A 19399-nucleotide genomic window follows, 5' to 3' on the forward strand; every position below is an offset into this window, starting at 1 on the left:
AAAACACTGGTCTTATCAAAGTTTGGTTTATTTTCACGATGTATATGGGCAGGTAATGAGGAGGAAGTACATGTGCACTGTGAAGAGATTTGCAATATACATAGGGATAAATCTTGGAAGCAATAATGCTGCATACTGCTGCGCCTTGTATTGCAACAGTGCAGTCCTACAGGAGTGTATTTCAGTTTTGTCAGCAGAATGTTTTCTCTTTAACTTCTGCTAAGATAGATGGAAAATTCCTGCCTAGCTGGAGAACAGCACACCAGCAACACAGCAGGCTGAAAAGTAGAATTTCCTCAAGGAACTGCTGCATGAGACAAAAGTCTCTTACACATCAGGAAAGTAAAGTTGCTGAAGAAATTGGGGGATTCCTTAAATGGAGTGAGGGGTGTAAAAAACTAAGTGACATAGACTGATTTCTAACTCATGAATAAAACACTGATGGCAAAAATGTTCCAGAGAAAAACCAAATTGACATGATTTCTGGTGCAAAGCAAAGAAAGCTGTAATAGTGAGGAGTGACGCACACAATAATAACGGGGTTGCCGAACTGCTTCTCCACTTTGTCTGTGGGCCCGTAAATTCAAACTGGGAATACAGTCGTGAGAAATGAAAGGTGGTATGTTCATAGAAACACAGAATGGCCTGGGTTGAAAAGGCCCACAATGATCATCACGTTTCAACCCCCTGCTATGTGCAGGGTCGCCAACCACCAGACCAGGCTGCCCAGAGCCACATCCAGCCTGGCCTTGAATGCCTGCAGGCATGGGGCATCCACAGCCTCCTTGGGCAGCCTGTTCCAGTGTGTCACCACCCTCTGTATCAAAAACTTCCTCCTCATATCTAACCTGAACCTCCCCTGTCTCAGTTTAAAACCATTCCCCCTTGTTCTATCACTATTCACCCTTGTAAGTAGCCGTTCCCCCTGCTGTTTATACACTCCCTTCAAATATTGCAAGGCCACACTGAGGTCTCCCCACAGCTTTCTCTTCTCCAAGCTAAACAAGCCCAGTTCCCTCAACCTTTCCTCATAGGAGAGGTGCTCCAGCCCTCATCTTAGTGATCCTCCTCTGGACTTGTTCCAAGAGCTCTGCACCTTTCTTGTGCCAGGGGCCCCAGGCCTGGACGCAGTGCTGCAGATGGAGCCTCACAAGAGCCAAGTAGAGGGGGACAATCACCTCCCTGTCCCTGCTGGCCACCCCTTTTTTAACGCAGCCCAGAACACAGTTGGCCTTCTGGGCTGCAGGCAGACACTGCTGGCTCATGTCCAGCTTCTCGTCTACCAGGACCCCCTCCTTCTCCACAGGGCTGCTCTCAAGGAGATCTTCCCCCAGTTTGTATAAATACCTGGGATTGCCCTGGCCCAGCTTGGTGGAAGAAGATTTGGTACACAATATGTTCATCAGCCCATCGCCAAGAAGGAAAACATACTTTGAATGGAGTTGCTCAGCAAGAGTTGTGTCTTCTTGGTTTTAGGCACGTTTTCTGTCTCTGTACAGTAAATCTGCTAAAATGGCTTCCCATTTCATAGTGCTTGCAGCAGTAAGCTGGCTCGTCTAAAACTGTGCTATTTCAGAATAAATGCTGGGTATTTTAGCCTTTTGCTTGTAGCTTCAATGGTGAACATGTTTAAAATGGCAGTTCTTGATGATAAACACTGAGTAATAGTACTAATACTGTGTCAGGGCTTGCAGTTCAAGAGCTGCTTGCTTGTACTGCTTCATTTCATCTTGTGCCCAAGGTTTGGATCAGCTGGAATAATTAAAGAACAGCTTTTGTTTAAAGAAAGCATTAAATTCCTATTCTAAATAATACTTGAATGTTACAGACAAATTAGCATTTGATCTCCTCTTCAATTATACAAACCCAGCTGTGGTAGACTGCCAGGCTGTTTCTGTAATTTGGTTACGTAACCCCACTCTTCTCCATTAGTTTCAAAATTGGTTTTAGGGCTGAGTGTTTGGGTAGTGTGTGTCTCTGCAGGTTGACATCCATAAAGACTTTACTTTCCATTTTTGCTCACTTCCAAGTCTCAACACAAATTTTACATGAAGCATCTGAGAGTTTAGCCATTTTGGAAAGCTCTGCAGAAATATTCTGGGTTTTTGTAGTCAGTTACTAGAACAGCAGTCATATGGTGCTCAGTATACGAGTAACATCTGTGTGCATGTTCACTTATTAACAGGCACATGTATACATCTAGATCTTCAGAAGTTTTTTACACAAGCCAACATTTCATACTACAGTATGTTTCTCTCCAGTATCTTAAGTTTCTCCATCTTATTTTGCAGGTGATGCAAGCAAATGGTTTGGATGAACGTACTAATCTTCTTGTGGAAGAATACTCCACATCTGGCCGCCTGGACAACATCACACAGGTCATGAGTATCCACACGCAGTACCTGGAGTCTTTCCTCCGCAGCCAGTTCTACATGCTGCGCATGGATGGGCCCCTTCCTTTGCCATATAGGCACTACATTGCTATAATGGTATGTACCAATGGGCTAGCCATTTTCTCCCATGACCTTGACTTTCTTATTAAAAAAAGAAAAAGGAAGCCTTTAGAAAGAAGATGCTAGTATGTTCTAGAGATCCCCTGCAACCTCAATTAGAGCTTGTGTTGCAAAGTAATCACACTTACAGGAGAACCCTCCCTACTGTGTAGAAATGCTTTGCAATATAAAACATGGCCCTTTGCAATCAAATTGTATTTTTGTTTTGTGTTAATATCCTGTTTCTACCTGCAACAAAATCACATTACTCGCTAATGTGCTGATCTTTTCCCTCTGTGTTTAATTATCTTAGGCCGCTGCCAGACATCAGTGTTCCTACCTAATAAATATGCATGTTGATGAGTTTTTGAAGACTGGTGGGATTGCAGAATGGTTGAACGGTTTAGAATACATTCCCCAAAGGCTGAAAAATCTGAACGAAATAAACAAACTCCTTGCACACCGGCCCTGGCTGATCACGAAAGAGCACATTCAGGTACCTGTTGAATTGTGCCTTGTAATAGCAGTAAATGTCCAGTAATAAGAACTGCTGAGAGCTAAGCTGTGTCTGGTTAGACTTTTTTTTTACCTTGAGTTAAAACATTCAGGGAAGTTCTAGAGCATCGAATAAGCCAATAAATTCTGCTGTGTGACAAAGGCAACAAGATTTAGTTTTTAGAAGTAGCAATGACTAAAATAACCCTGGGAGAATCGAGGTGATATATCAGGCCTCTCTCTTTTAATCTAGTGAGTGTTTGTGTGCGAGAGGAGTATGGTATTTATTGGAAGAAAGGAATTGATCCCTTTTTAAAAGTCATGCATAGCATCTTATACAAAAGCTGGGGGCCAAAAGAAATTTTATATTTACACTTTTTTTATTCTCATTTCAGAAACTTGTCAAGACTGGGGAAAATAATTGGTCTCTTCCTGAACTGGTGCATGCTGTTGTCCTGTTGGCACATTATCATGCCTTGGCAAGTTTTGTATTTGGTAGTGGCATTAATCCAGAGAGAGATCCGGATACATCTAATGGAGTCAGACTTATAGCAGTCAACAACTTCTGTGTCTGTGATCTTGCCAATGACAACAACATAGAAAATGCATCCCTCACAAGTAGCAACTTTGGGGTTAGTGTTGCAAGAAGATTCTTTTTGCTTGCCTCTGTTTTGCATTAGAAAGCTTTCTTCCATTCTTTCCTGTTTAAATTTCAGGGTAGTTTGAAAGTTTTTGTCTATTTTCTGAAATGCTTGGGTCTGGTTACTCTTACATTAGCTTTAGCAGTTGCTGTGTAATCCTTTTCAAAACCACACTGAAACAGAGGATGATAGTTAAAGTAATGTGATTTTAATAGCTAATCTCACAACCCATTGAGCAAGACTAAAACTATGCTTCCAGTTGGAAACTTAAAGTGCCAGTGTCTGCAGATGGCGTATCACTGATAAGAACACGGTGTTACCCATGTTCCGACCATGTGGAATGAAAAAAGAAATGGGAAGAAAGCAGCAGAGGTCGCATTATTCATTTTGACTTCACGGTCTGTGATCACAAAGCAGGTTGATTTTGAAAAACACTTCCATGTGGCTGAGAGGAAATGTCTGAAATAAATGGCATGGTTCTTCACGCAGGTGTTCTGGTCTTGAGTGAACCAAGAGAGGACTTAACATAAATGCATTATTTTTCCTAAAATTGCCTTTGAAGAAAAGTCCTTGAATTAATATCAGTTGGTGAATTAGCCCCATCTCCTTTATGGAATATAAGGATTGTGAGCAGAGTCAGTAGATGCATTTTTCCAAACCAGCAGTCAGCTTGCAATGTGAGTTTGTGATCCATCAGTTCCATTAGCGCATCCGAAGCGAAGTTTTTGGGCTGTAAGACATGCCAGCTTAAATCAGCAGGATGTGTTACTCTGCACTGGTAGTGGGCAGAGGGCTGCTGCTGGCTGTAGGTAGCTTGGTAAGCAGGCAGTGCTACACTGAGAGACATTCACAGTTAGGGGCAGAAAGCTGGAATCAAGAAGAAAAGGTGGAAAAGAAAGACCAGGCAGTTCACCTTGTGGAAAATGGTGAATGCAGATCACCAGGCTCCAAACTTTGATGTATTTCTGTTGAAGAGAACAGTTTTCCACACAAGAACAAGAAAAAAGCTCCATGTCATAGTTGTTCTGAGCACACAGAATGGATAGCAATTAAAAAAAAAAAAAAAAAAGGAAAACTCTGTTTTTCTGTCTCAGGTTGTGTTCCTGTATTGCGCTGTATCTCCTCAGTAAGATATTTTGTATTACCAGTAGATTGAGTAAAAGTACCATAAAGGGTGGCTTCGTATGCATGTAGGGCATTTAGCTGTCTTTTCCTGAGCAATCTTAATGGGGGAAAATGCACTTTAAGCAACTGTGTTTTCCATGTTCAAACACTGCCTCTTCCACTGTTAATCGTGCTGCAGTGTGCTGTGATAGCTGAGAGCAACACCTACCTCTTTCCTTCTCCTGATTTTCTGAAAGCTGTTTGTCTACACTCTGTATTACACGAGGAATTCTGGCTTAAGCTTTCATATTTGCTGCTCTTTTTTTTTGAGAACGCTTATTATTGAGCATGAACTGTGAAGATGACACACTGTCTGTCTTCTGATTTTAAAGAATGTCTTGATGTTTTTGCAGATTGCAGATTCCTTAAGTGAGCTGGAGGCCTTGATGGAGAGGATGAAGAGGCTGCAAGAAGATAAAGAGGATGAAGAAGCCTCTCAGGAAGAAATGGACACTCGCTTTGAGAAGGAGAAGAAGGAGAGTCTGCTAGTAATTAGTGGAGGTATTTATGTATTCATGCTTTTTCAGTTTAAGTTGGATTTTTGGGGGCTTTGCATAAAATAAACAAAGAGTAAAGTTCAATGCCTACAGCATTTTTGCCCATTTCTTTGTGCTGGATCTTGGCTTAGTAAAAGCGTGGTAAGGTTCACTTGGTTCATCTCTTTAACCTTTCCTTATTGGCAAATACCAGCATCCATTTTGCTTCTTGAAATTTAGCTTTTGTGTGTTTAGAAAAATAAAACAAAAAAAACCCATAGGTTTCTGTAGGAGTTTGAATGTAAACTCCACTTTCTTTATATGCTCTGTGTTTTCAGATTTATTCATTCATGCCTCCTCTCTAACTTGCTGTTTTTAGTGATCATTCTTCTGTGCTTTTCTGTTACTGGTATGATGTCAGAGATTGCTTAGCGTTCAGTTTATTTCAGACTATTTCAGTTTTCATTTCTAACAAATGATGCAATGAAGTATTCTGCACTGACACCAAGGTTTTTTTTCCCAGTGCTTTTTCCCAAAGCATTTTAAGAAGATTGTTAAGACAGTCAGAATCTCCAGCCATCTCTTTATGTTAGGGGTTGCCTGAATATCATAGCTTTATCTCTTTGAGGAACAACTCATAAAATGTCACAAACTGTATGGACAGTATGAATTTAATGATATCAGTCGCTTCAAAGAGAATCTGGTAAGAAAGCCAAAAATATGCACTAGTGGTGAATTGCTTCTTCTTGTTCAGAATACAAGCCAGAACAAACACATCTGAAGTACTTCAGGTTTTGTGCACCAAGCCCAAAAGAGAGGAAGAGTTCTGTGAGTTGGCACTGATTGTTTTGTGGCTTTCTAAGAATGTCCAAAAGCTCTGAGGCAGATTTCCACCAACATCACTGTTGGATGTTCAGAAGCGGACATTGTCCATTCTCACTTAGACAGACTCAACTGTGTTGATGAACTGAGACCCACTGCGGTTTCATTTTCAAACTGGGACTTCTGGAAGTCTCTGCCACTCAGGCTTTTAAGCATGAGGTGTTGTTTGGGCTAGGAGGGATTTTTTTTGCTAATGTTGCTGCCAGTCTTTCCTTTGCTGGGTTTGAGGTGAGGAGTTTGCATGCACCATGTCTTGTATCCTTCCACGGAATCCAGCACTGCTGGGGAGAGGGGTGTGTGAATGCAGGTGTTAAATTCTTCACTGAGGATTCGCTTTAGCAGATGCTGCTCAATCTTCTTCCTACGCAGTTATGTTTTGATTGTTTAATGAGGCAGAGAGGAGATAAAGCACTTCTGCAATTCTTAGGCTAACCGACTTTGTAGTGGACATATGGCAGCTGTTCTGTCGATGCACGTGGAAGCAGGCCAGGATTGTAACATCAGGGTCAAATGCAGTCAGCTATGCAGTAGTCAACTTCTGCAAAGGTAGTTACACAACCAGACCACCTGTTTATTCGGGAGAGAAAGATTGATTCCTGATAGTGAACCACACTTGCTTAGTGACACATTTTGGAGCTCTTTGAAGATGCCTGGTTACTGGGGCTTCTGGCAGAATTTCAGCCAGTGCTATAGAGCTCTTCACTTTCATGTAATTTTCTGTTGATATTTACAAGTGCAGAATTGCATTGCTCTCTTGTTGTTCTTGTTCTGGGTTGTTACAGATCACAGCTGATGTAATTCTGGACACTGTACCTGCTCATACACAATCTGCTCAGCATAACAATCTGGTTGTCAACAGGATTATTTTTCTGTCTCTTATTCTAATCTAATAACTTTACTAACAGGATTCATCTTGTCTAAGATACCTAGCCTGTCTCAGAAGTGAACTGAAAGAGGAGGACCTCTCCAGAAGTTTAGCTTATCTCTTCCCATCTTGGAGAAGTAATCTTGATGTCCAGTGTAGGCTGATAAGTGGACTCCAGGAGAAGGATGGACTCCGTAGAAGATGAAGATGGACTTTTTTCCTTCCTTCATACCACACTTTTCCTTTGCACATTTTTAAGTTGCCTTCTAGCTGCAGTAGAGTGGTAATTTGAAGTCAGAGCTGACTCCTGTGCTTGCCTAAAGCAAAGCGTTTTGCTGTTTTTTTCTCACAGCATTTGATGATGAAATAGTTTCTACAGATGTCTCCCGCTACGTTGAAGATCCTGGGTTTGGGTACAAAGACTTTGCACGGCGAGGAGAAGACCATCTGCCAACATTCAGAGCTCAGGTAGCGTCTCTTTAAAGCACGTTCGCTCAAAGGATATATGCAGCTGTCATTGCAGGACAAGGTGAAGTAGTGGGGCATGTTTGTTACCTGTGCTTTTTCGTGTTATGGTCCATTAAATAATTTGGAATCCTCTATAAATTTACCAGCAATGAGTCTTTTACAATTTGTAAATCTCAAACAAGAGGAGATTTCATTTTCAGTCGTATTCCAAGTATTAGCAGAATTAATACTTGAAAACTGTAAAGCGTATCATTTAGTCTGGAATAAAAGCAAAAGGTAAAAAAGAAAGAATCCTTTTCTGTCCCTCCAAATGTGAAAAAGACCATACTGCAAGAATACTTTATTCCTGCCATTTGTTTCAAGTGCTCTCTGCCTTGAGTTATCAGTGAATAGATCTGTCTGTGTCTGTGAGAGTGATTGGGTGAAATCCTTCCTGCAGATGCACCACAGCACTGAAATTTGAATGTCTGAAAAGAAAAAGAGTTCTTAAATATGATTACTGTAACACTGAGGTTTCTGACTCTTTATGAATATATAAATATTCAGTGCTGTTGAAAGAACTGTCTTCTGTCTGTACCGTGTCTTACATATGGTATCTTTGTCCATGACCAGACTCATAAGCCTCTGTGTAATATATGATACAGCAGAGACCTTCTAGATGGTTCTGTTCCAGGTTATAGAGTAGATTCATAAGCAGTCTAGTGATAAATTGTAAGGAATGGAAGAAATCTTAAACCGAAACAGAGAACTTCAAGTAAAGCACAGTAGGTGCAGTATAACTCCATGGTCAGAAGATGTATCCAAGACTTTAAAATAAAAAATCTGTGATCACTTTCAGGAAATGTATTTAGCTATATAGCAGCCATTGCTGGTCTGGATAATTTACTCTGTGGTCTTCATATGAGTCTGAAGTAAGTAGATACTGCCAAAAAGAATAAGGCAGAGTCAGAGCCTGTAAATCAAACATACTGCTTAAATACTTTAGGAACAGCAGGCTCCCATGGAAAAAAACTCAACCAAAGTTGAAATTGGAACTAAAATGTCTCTGCTCTTAAATAAACAAGACAGCTTCTGGCCTATATTCAAAGGAGTCACCTTAGAAATTTAACTTTATTAGTGTGGCCTACTCCAAAGTAGTTCGATGTACATACCCACAGCATCCAAATACTCTGCTATTAATGCTGCTTAAATTGAAGCAGCATCACAAAACTCTGCAATAAATCCAAACCTTATTCTGTTGAAACAAGACTATCATTTGTGTCTGTGCATTTAAATTCTGTGATAGAAAGAGGTACTTCACACACAGCAGAGTGTCTTAAAACGTTACCACGATTGCTATAAATCAGCTGTTGTCAGTAAGCACTGCTTTGCCCCATCCTGGGGTTTCTGTTTTTGAAGCATTTGTGATGTCCCTTGGATGTACTTGACATCTCTGCAGGGCCAGGTAGATAAGGCATAGCTCCCAAACTTTGTGGTTGTTTGGACTGGCAACTGGAGGTCAAGTGGGACCTGGAGCATTTCAGATGTCACTGAATTCCAGTTTTAAGCAGCTGAACGTTATCCTTCTTGATACTTCCCTTAGTCCTAATCAGGGATTCAGTCTGGTAGATGAGCTCTAAAGCAAGTGAGTGAAGCCCTTGCCCCACAGTACTTCTGGAAAACAGCCAGGCAAGAGAAGGATGTGGAGATGATGCCCTCAGTTGTAGAGAGTCTGTGATGGAGTAACAGAACACTTGCCAAGGATGTGGGCAAACTAACATGTTCTGTATAACCACAACATGGAGAGTGGTTGTATGCTGCCCTAATGCATACAGGGTCATTCTCCTCTGCTGCTGATGCCATGCCATCACCATGCAAAGATTTCCTATTCCTTGTGCAAACAGGCATACTTTTGCTCTTGCAATCTAGCTGCTTGGCTAAGACCTGGATTTTATTACTTTGTTCAAAGATTTTTCAGCGCTTTGCCCAGTGATTGTACATCCTGGATGGAAGTGCATACTCTGCTTCTGCTTGGAGTTAAGCACTAAAACCCCCTAGAGGAATAAATTTCTAAGTTTTGCAAGTCTATCTTGTTCAGAATGGCACTGGTCAAAGCAGCAGAGCAGTGAAAAATTGCCCCTGCACTTCAGAACAAGCTGGGGCTTTTTTCTCACATAGGATGGTGATAGCCAACCAAAGATGGGCAGTTGTGATGTGACTCATGGAGAAGGAGACCTGGCAGAATGGAGCAGGTGATACCAACAAAAGATTCAAAATGAAAGATTCTTTGGAGGAGAGCAAAGCTACTCACAGACAACAAAAAAGTGTTGAGCTGTTGAAAGAATCACAGGGACTTCACATCCCTTGTATATTTATTTCTTTCCTTTTTCTCCTGCAGGACTATACTTGGGAAAATCATGGCTTTTCCCTCGTGAACAGGCTTTATTCTGACATCGGGCATCTCCTCGATGAAAAGTTCCGGATGGTGTATAACCTCACATATAACACTATGGCAACACATGAAGATGTTGACACAACTACATTAAGAAGAGCTTTATTTAACTATGTCCACTGTATGTATGGAATCAGGTATGGAAGAAAACCCCTGGCTAAGGAGTACATTCAAAACTGTGTCAGCACCAAATGAAAATTGAACGGTGTGAAAAGCATCATCTTTGACTCTGGGTGTAGAGGTGGAGGTAGTACCTCAGTCTGGAAGTTGAGTGGTTTCTCTGCCGTGTCAGTAAAGCTTTTACTTCCAGTGAATTATGATTATGAGTCATATAAATGATTATGAATTGGGTTGAAACCAGCCTGTATTCTCTGCTCAGAAAAGACAGCATACCAGTAGTGAGCCTTTCCTCTGTTAGCAGAATGCATTCTAGCATATATAACAAGTGCTTGAATTCCTAAGCATAAGAACTTAATGTTGCAAAAGATCAGAATCTAATGCTGCAAATGACCGTGCTTTTAAGAATGCCTGTCCAACAGAATTCCTGCCTTTGTTATGTAGGTATGATGACTATGATTATGGAGAAGTTAATCAGCTACTTGAACGCAGCCTGAAGGTTTACATAAAGACAGTGACCTGCTACCCAGAGAGAACTACCAAGCGCATGTACGACAGTTACTGGCGTCAGTTCAAGCACTCGGAGAAGGTACGTGTTGCACAGCCAGACTGGCTGCACAGAGGCCCACATGCTGTTCATAGATGAAACTGTGGTGACTCCCTGCCTGTAGCAGAGGGTCAGAATTAGATGATCTTAAATTCACTTCCAGCCCAAACCATTCTATCATTCTGTGAGTCCTAAAAGTGGCTGTATTTCCCAAACTGTTTGTAACTAGAGAAAAACAAATGAGATTAATTCATTGAATGTTAAATATCAATCTTATGAAAATACTTAGTAGTGTGCTGGTGGTATCGATCTTTTTTTGTGTTTTTTCTTGCTTTGAGTGACTTCTGCATAACGTTGAACTGACATCTGTAATAGAAAAGTGGATAAACTTGGGAATGCAGATGCAGATGCAGTCAACCATGCCAATGCTTTGGATTTGTGGATCAAAAAAGAGCTTACTCCACATAAATATAATCTTCACAGTGCTTTTCATCAGTGAAATTGTCAACATGTCTTCATATATCTAAGTTAAATACTTCCTGACAGGTTCAGTGCTTTCAGGCCTGCCTGTCCGGTGTATAAATTGTTCCTTATTCTATGTTCCTATATGGCATTCATAAGTGGTAGAAAACCAAAGAAAGTATGATTCTTGAAGAGCTATGCCATTAGGGTACAGAAGTGGTTTTGTTGGGACTTTTCAGATTGAAGGTCCCTTAAAGCAGGCAATGTTAGTTCGTAGGACATCGTCCCAAAAGGAACTGGAGTCTTGCAGCAGGAGCAGGGAGAAAGGACCTCATTTCTTGACGTGATGCTTTGCTAAAGGTTCCAGATGGTGGCATAAATAAATGAAATAAATGATCCTGCATTCAGCGGTGAACTGAACGTCTGATTTAATTTCTAACAGGTTCACGTCAATCTACTTCTAATGGAAGCTCGTATGCAAGCAGAACTTCTGTACGCCCTTCGTGCCATAACTCGTCACTTAACCTGAAGCATTCACTGGGAGGGAGTAAAGGAATTTTTACTGAGTATGTAAAGACCTTTTGAAATAGATACACACCAGAAGCTGTTTGTGATGTAGCATCAGGTTATTCGATTCTATAGTGTCAAAGTTAAGCCGTGTTTCTTGACGGCTGTAATGTGCAATGACGTGTTTTATTTTCTTGATGCTTAACATTACTAATGATAACAAAAGTAACACTGAGGAGCACTACTCTGCATTGTTTCCGGTTGGATTTCTGCACGGTGGTCAGAATCCTAAAACTCTTTTTATTATATTCAATTCTAGCGCTTTGTTCTTTAAGCAAGGGAGTGAAGTGCTTAGAGACTTCTTTTCCAAGCAATCATTTTTCAGTTTAGTGGAGTCCAGCAGAAGATTGGTTCTGCCTGTTCTGAGAGCGTGCCACCAGCTCATAACTCTGACAGAGATGCACGTGCTGTGTTGCATTGAATTGCCCACTGGATTCTTCTGTGTCTCCTGGAGACTGCCTGCCAGTCACTGTCTTACTACAGCAATTGAAGGTGATGTGAAATGTGGATGCAAACCTTGACCACGCTTTAATGTGAAATTAATCATGACAAATTCTACAGCATGCTACTGAAGTGCAAAAGTCATCTGCTTTATCGTGTCTCTTCCCAAGAGGAGAACCCTCACAATTTGCCATTTCAGCTACACTTACTGTGTTTGAATCATGCCTAATCTTGTTTTACTGACAGCCACCCTCAGTTGTCTTTACAATGTCCATGCTCATCACACGTTGCAGTTTGTTGAGTTGGCACCTATAAAGCTGATACAGGCTGACCAAAAATAGGGTTGTGGGGTTCTTGTACTCTCTTCTTTCTCAATGTTTTAAGTAAGGAAAGTAAAGGAAGGCTAGCGTATCTGTTCTGTCGTATTGGATGTATAGGAATTTATTTCCCATAACTTCTTCATAGCATGAAATGTTCAAAGCTTAAAAAGTTTCTATGCATTAGTGTGGGTGAACAAAAGAAAAGTGCAATATTAAAAAAAGCAAGCTTTTTTCCCTATCATGTCACTGCTAAAGTGTCCTTCTTCTATAGCCATAAAGAAATTGTAAAACCAAATTTCTTTATTGTCTAAGGCCTAGCAGTTTTGTTTTAGCTTTTGTGGCTTAAGACAACCTGATACTGAGATGCCAAAGCATCCCCAAAACAAAGCATTCTTAGACAACTGGTAATATTGGGGAAGGGAAGAAATAAGCTGCCAAAAATGTCACACTTTTGTGCTGGTTTCTGTTGCTTTTGACTAGTTTTAAGAGCACAAAATGCTGATATTTATAGCTTTATTTTGTATTGCATTTAATGAACCAGTGAAGTGCCTAAAGAGATGCTTAAGCTTACCCAGATGGATGTAAGTTGTCACTGCATAAACTTTTCTCTCAGTTTGGACTTTCCGTAGTACTTAGAGGAGAGTGACCTTTCTTTCCGTTGCATACACACAGAGCTCACTGCATAGATTTACTTTTAATATTCCGTGGTATTTTAGGAGATAATACAGGATTTCTATCTGTTGATGACAGAATAGTTTCTGAAAAATGATGATATTACTGGTGCAGTCATACTTTTCATTGAGAAAATCGTGGACCAGTGTGCATCTGAAATGGGTTTGCTTCCCTTTTCCCGAGGCAGTGCCGTGACTTCGCATGTCGGTTTACCCGCTCTGTCCATCTGCTCCAGCTGGGAAGGCTGAATGATTGTACACTTGGCTGCACTTCCCAGCTGCAGGTCCTGCATGTGGAAAGCTTTTGAGGAAGAAATCAGTGATTTTTCTTTCTTTTCTGAAATGTAATGTTGGCTATTTAGACAACTATCTGATAGACAGCATCAGAGTCTCTTCTAGAGAGATCACTGGGTAAAACATCAGATGTGTTTATTTTTATAGCTGACTGCAGAGATTCCTCAGAAGCGTTAGGACATGAAGATATATGAACTTAGATTAGCTTTCTTATTCCTACCTATTGTAACTGTAGTGGCCACACCGAATGGCTTTTGTGCATACAGCAGGTCTTCTGAGAGGCCTTTTCATGCAATACTTCTTTCTTTTTCCAAGTGATGACAACTGTACAGTACTACTTTAAATTCCTTTGCTTTGAAAAGTCAAGTATTTCTCAAGAAGCACAGCTGAGCTCTGGAAAGGAGGTGAAACTGCATTTGGGTAAGGAATATGACCTCTTAGTTTCCCTTCAGAAATGCGAAGGCCCTTTGAGTAGGTTGGGTTTTGTGTTTGGAAACATGAGTGCCTTTACTTCTTTCCTTATGAAATATACTTGCCAACTCAGATGCCTTCTGAGCAAAGTACACGAGCAGATTTGAAATACAGAAACCATAAATGGATTGCTCCATAAAATGTGTAGTAAGTCAGAAATCTTTTTCTTTAAGTGCCATATCAAGTCACATATGGCCTGCGAGACGTTCCGCTGCAGGAAATGTCAAGTAGTTTGCTATTCCTTTTTTTTTTTCTAATATTAAAAGCAAACTTGAAACTTCTGAAAATGTTTTCCATGTGGCATTTTTTTTTCCAGAGTATGGCATTTACAGCATAACAGTTTAGAGCTTCGTTTTTATACTCAGATTTATGATTTTTAATAGGCGTTTGTTCAGAATAGCTCTTTAAAGTCGTGCAGTTCTACCATGTGCTTCATGCATGCTTTGGGTCGCACTGTGCCAAATCTTCACATGCAAGTGTTCTTGGACTTTTTGCATTTTGAAAGCACTCATGAATGTGAATCTTCACGCTTTGATCATTAATATTATTCTGGGGAGTACAGTAATTGTTGGAAGTGTAGATACTCTCCATCTGTGTTCCTTTATTGGAATTGATATTTACCAGCATTAATGTTAGTGCACAAAATCCCAGCTGTGACCATCATAACACAAAGTGTGCAGTCTCCTGTCTGTGAAGAGAAAGCTTGTTAGGTACAAATTAAATAGCTAGCATAGGGAATGTAAGTAGGGAATGGAGCTTTTGAGCTGGGACAGCTTCTTGTCATTGCAGAATCACTGTAAAATGTGTGTTCTGATTGATAGAGTACATTATCACTGAAATTGTTCCTTTTTTTTCTTGGTAATGAAGAGAAATGGAAAAGACACTAATTGGGAGAAACATTTGCATTTTCCAGAATATTCTGCCCACAGCTGAACATCACAAGAGTGTCATCATGCTGGAGCAGAAACTATTTTAAACGAAGGTAGAATTTGGGAGATAGCTATTAAAGTAGTGTTGAGATAGCCTATGAAAATTTTGGTAAGCTGTAGATGGATTTATTTTTAGTGGTTCAAAAATCCTAAAGCCTTCATTAAAATGAAGAGGATGTACTTTCAGCTTTAAGAACTAGCAGATTGCCACATCAGCTTTTCCCGTGTATTAAAGAAGTCCTTAAAGCACAGGGAAATCCATGATTATGAACAACTACAAATGTAGAGCTCAGTACAAATGTAGAACAGATTAGAGCAGAACACAGAAGAACACATTTTGCTTCTCTCTCACTTGAGTGCAGAAGGTCACAGCACCAGATTCCTCAGTAGTAGCTCTGTTCATAGCAATGCTGAGAGATGCTTTCATGGGACTGGGGAAGAGCAGCGTGTTGCCAGAATTTCAGTGGGAATTTAAGCAACTCAGCACTCGGCAAAATTCTACAAGGTGCCCACTTGCATTTTTGAGTCAGATTTTTAAAGATAATCACCTACGATCAACAGAATACAAGCAGTTTCCATAGAGATTGAGGGAATAATGTGAAGCAGATCCATGTGATTTGCAGCAATTGTTAACAAAATGGGTTTTTGGGGAGGCTTAAAATAGAGCAGTCTTTCCAAAAGAAGTTAAACTGTAAGCTGATGCTCTTGCAAAACAGGTTTTTGTTTCTCATGCATGTGTGTTTTCCATGGACATCAACATGCATTACAGGTTCATATTCCAGAGTTTGGACTCCCTTTTTGAAGAGCTGGATTATTTCACCTCTGCTTGCAGAAAAGATCAGCTGCCATTAGCAAATGGATAGCTTGTGCCAGGACTTAAGAGTTTTGGCCAGGTGAATGTATTCCAGATCTTCTTAAACTCAGCTGATTTTCTTTCAGATGCTTTTATTAGGTGTTCAGATTGTTCTCCCCTAAATAAGGGATGATGTTGCACAAAATAGAGGTGGGGTTGAATTCACAGTAAGGGAACTTTCCCAGTACTGATCTGAATATATCTGTTAGAATTGGTTTGCCACTAACCTGTCATTCCAAGAGCTGGACAAAAATGTCAATTTTCCCCACCTGAGCTTTAGATTTATTCTTCCTAATGTAGCCAGCATGGTATGGTGGTCTAAAGAGATGCACCCACCAGTTTTTTCACCTTTGGAAATTTTAAATGCAGCTTTTTATCTGCAGTTGAAAATTAATTTGACATTTCATACCTACTGCATGGATCACAGTGGTGGGAGATGGAAATACACAGTGACGTGAGGAAACTGGAGGTGCATCTTGAACGGTGATAATTTATTTCTTAGAGCAAGTTTTCTTGCCAGGCCATCGTGCAGCTGCCCACTCAGTGCACATCAGATCTCTCTTGTAGACATTTAATTCTGCTGCTGCTCACCAGGGGCAAAACCTGTTGTTTTTCAGCCTGCTGCCACCACCCCACCTTACATGCTTCCTATCATTCTAACTCACAGCCCCCAGCAATCTTGCAGAGACAGCCTTACAGCCATAACCCTGTAAAACAGTGTAAAACAACGTGCACTTCTTAACATTACCATTCATTGCTGAGTTCAGAGGACCTTTCTCCTGTTCAGAAACACTTAATTCCAGGATCAGGTTATTTCTGGGCAGGAAATATGAATCTAGTGTAAAGTATGGCACTTAGTACTTGCTTAAAACATTGAAGTAGTTTTTGCTAGTATTGCATCATGTTCCATCTGTGGAATTAGAGGAATAATCCAGTGGATCCACTGGCAGAATGCTTTCTTTGGCAAAACACACCTGTTTGAGCCTTGGAGCTGGGCAGGCTTCTTACAGGGAGTTGTCATGGGAATTCTGAGTTGCTCATGTGCAGCGTGGATGGGTGCAGGGCAGGCACCAACAGGGCCTCCCAAGCTGCGTTCCCCGTAATTGGACAGACACAGGTGGCCTTCAGAACAAATGGGTTTGGGTTTTTCATTTATTCGAGGGATAACTCTGATTACAAACTTAGTTACTTGAGGTGCAGACACATTTGGATGTTGATCAGAGTCCATGGAAGATAGGAATTCAAATTCTGCCCTTGTTACAGTAGGTAGAGCCAGTATTTAAGTTGCCGATGAATATACAGGCAGAAGCTCTTGCTGTAGGAATCAAAAACGGGCTTTCTGGAGGGGATGCAGCTGGTACAGGAGGATGTTGACACTTCAGTCAGTTAGAGAAGCTTCACTGATGTGTCTGAAAGGTTCATATGCATCTCCATGCGTAGAGGAGGCAGTAAGAAATACCTTCTTCCAAGATTTTCTCAAGGATGAAACCCCAAGCTGCTCTGGAAAGCTTTTTCCTTTTCTTACTCCACGGATGGAGAGCAGAAGGGAACCTTTCTCATGTGGCTGCATAAAGCATGCTCCTCATTCACCACTCCATGCTCATGCCGTGCCACCAGATGCAAACCAGCCTTCCTTTCTGCTTCCCTCCTCATCCATTGCCAGGCCAGTGGGGCTGCGGAGGGCTGGAGGCCCAGAGAAGTTGTGGATGCCCCATTCCTGGAGGCATTCAAGGCCACGTTGATGGGATCCTGGGCAGCCTGATCTGGTGGATGGCAATCCTGCCCGTGGCAGAGGGGTTGGAACCAGTGGGCTTTAAGGCGCCCTCCAACCTGAGCCGTTCTATGATTCGGCTTTCCTATGAGACACTCCAGCATCCAGGGCAAAAAGATGTTCCCACAGGGAAACCATAATGACTAGGCTGCATCCCTGGGACTCTGTGAGGAGGCACAGGCACCAATATTCCACAGCTATTGATCGGAACTGGATATAAACGGTAGCTTAAAAAAATAGGAATTCTGTAAACTTGAAATCTCTCAGTTTTACCCTTTCTCCTTTTGCTGGAGAGCTATATAATGAATGTATATGCTTTATCTTTCTATCTGACGTAACTGAAAATCAGACTGCCAACTTCTTGTTTTGTATTAGCCTCTTTTTTTTTTTTTTTTTTAAGGAAAAAAAAGTTTGTGAGCAATATATGTAGCATGCTGTGAACGTCTGTTTTGATCTTTATAGTTACTCTTTAATTCATCAGTATTAACACCAGTTCTTTTTTGTGTTTCCCTTGGTACTTTGTATGCAGTGTAATCAGAAGCTGTGATGGGCTCTGCAGTCCCGTGCTTTGTTACTGTAACTCCTTGATTTCTATGAAGCACCTGACTGTGGGCCACTGGGCGGGCAGTGCGGCCGTACACCACTGCCACTTTTCAATCTCTTGTACTATGTATAGTTTTGAGTAGAATAAGCTTTTTAACAGAATATTGATGCGGTTTATGATTCACACCGGCTGCGAGCGTCTGGTGAGTGAGAGTCTTTGTATTTATAGTTGTTGGGGGGGGTTGTTTTGTTGTTTTGTTTTGTTTTTTTAAATTCATAAGGTAGCAAACTTGATAAACATAGCCACTTTAAACTGCTCGTGCTAAACAGACCCTGCTGTAGGTGGAATACCACTGTCCATGCAGGAGGAGCTCTGGCAGCGCGGAGCTGGCAATGCCCAGCCATGCTGAGCCATGCCTGCGCAGGCCATAGCTGCAAGGCCCGGCCCTCCTCGCCCCAGCAGGTCACTTCATCCCCTCTGCACACAGCAACCCAAGTGTGGAGGAAGCCTTGCTGGCGAGGAGGGACAGACAGGCAGACAGACAGATGGCCCAGCGCTGGGTCAGCCCGCCAGGCCAAGGTGGGGAGCGTAGCTCCCAGGCCTCTCTGCTGTACGCAGATGGGCTTCTGGTCCGACGGCCACAAAGGCTGGCTGCTAAGGGCAGGAATTGCTCCCCGTTCGGGTGGTTGTCCAGAGATGGCCTTGGTCTGAGCCTCCCATCAGCAGCACGGTGCGGGGCCACCCCAGCAGGCAGGCAGCTCCCTGCTGACTGCAGCTCTCCCCTCTGGACGGGGAGCGCCTCGTTCCGTGGCTGCTGCCAGCTCTGCCCTGTTTGGGGACAGAAGAAGAGAGACAAAGCTCTGATCCTGCTGCTCCGTCCCACCACGTCCCCTGCAGCTCTGCTCTGCTGGGCGATGGGTGGCACAGGGACACGTCCCCACATTGTCCCTTGGGCTGCCGCCTGCCCTCAGCTCTGGGCAGAGCTTGCAGGGTCTGTGCTGTAGCGGAGGTTTGCCTGCAAGGCATGGCAGCTGCTAGGAGCGAACTGTGGGTGTCCACAGCAGCTTTTACCATTTTTTGTTCTATTTTTGCTGATTGGTATATCTTTTTTTTTCTTTTTTTTGTTGTTGTTGCAGAGGACAGACTGACCTATTGGGATGGGTTGATTTTTTTTTTATTTTTATTTTTTTTTGGTGCGTGTGATTTTGGTTTTTTTTTTTAGTTTTTAAGTTACCCGACTTGAATTTATCTGAACAGATGCAGAAGGAACTTTTTTTGTGAGTTAAGAGACAAAAATGCATTTTTAAACAAAGGAATCATGTATTAACATTTTAACAGCAATTCACAAATCTGCACTTTTTATGAGGTTTTGAAAAATCTATTTATAGGTACGGAACAATGGGGTTTGTTTAAAACTGTATTGCATTTATACTTGCTGAAATTACTTTCATTGTTATCAGTAGGAATTTCATTGGTTAAATAAAACTGATAAAACCTG

At 41.6% G+C, this 19399-nt stretch overlaps 1 protein-coding gene across 2 annotated transcripts in view; it reads left to right on the forward strand.

The window, feature by feature from the left end:
• SESN3 (sestrin 3) overlaps positions 1–19399 on the forward strand; it is a 44154-nt gene extending 24755 nt beyond the window's left edge. Inside the window, exons 3-11 of one of the 2 annotated variants that reach the window (XM_048937358.1) lie at positions 2292–2489; positions 2806–2988; positions 3383–3619; positions 5146–5293; positions 7368–7483; positions 9861–10051; positions 10476–10620; positions 11483–11606; positions 11867–19399. In XM_048937358.1, the coding sequence (XP_048793315.1) occupies positions 2292–2489; positions 2806–2988; positions 3383–3619; positions 5146–5293; positions 7368–7483; positions 9861–10051; positions 10476–10620; positions 11483–11569 (1305 nt within the window). In that variant the 3' untranslated portion in view covers positions 11570–11606; positions 11867–19399. Of the gene's footprint in view, positions 1–2291; positions 2490–2805; positions 2989–3382; positions 3620–5145; positions 5294–7367; positions 7484–9860; positions 10052–10475; positions 10621–11482 lie in introns of both variants that reach the window. The other variant, XM_048937349.1, reaches the window with a different exon arrangement.

The sequence above is a fragment of the Lagopus muta genome, chromosome 1 (genome assembly GCF_023343835.1).
Source record: "Lagopus muta isolate bLagMut1 chromosome 1, bLagMut1 primary, whole genome shotgun sequence".
Lineage (NCBI taxonomy): Eukaryota > Metazoa > Chordata > Aves > Galliformes > Phasianidae > Lagopus > Lagopus muta.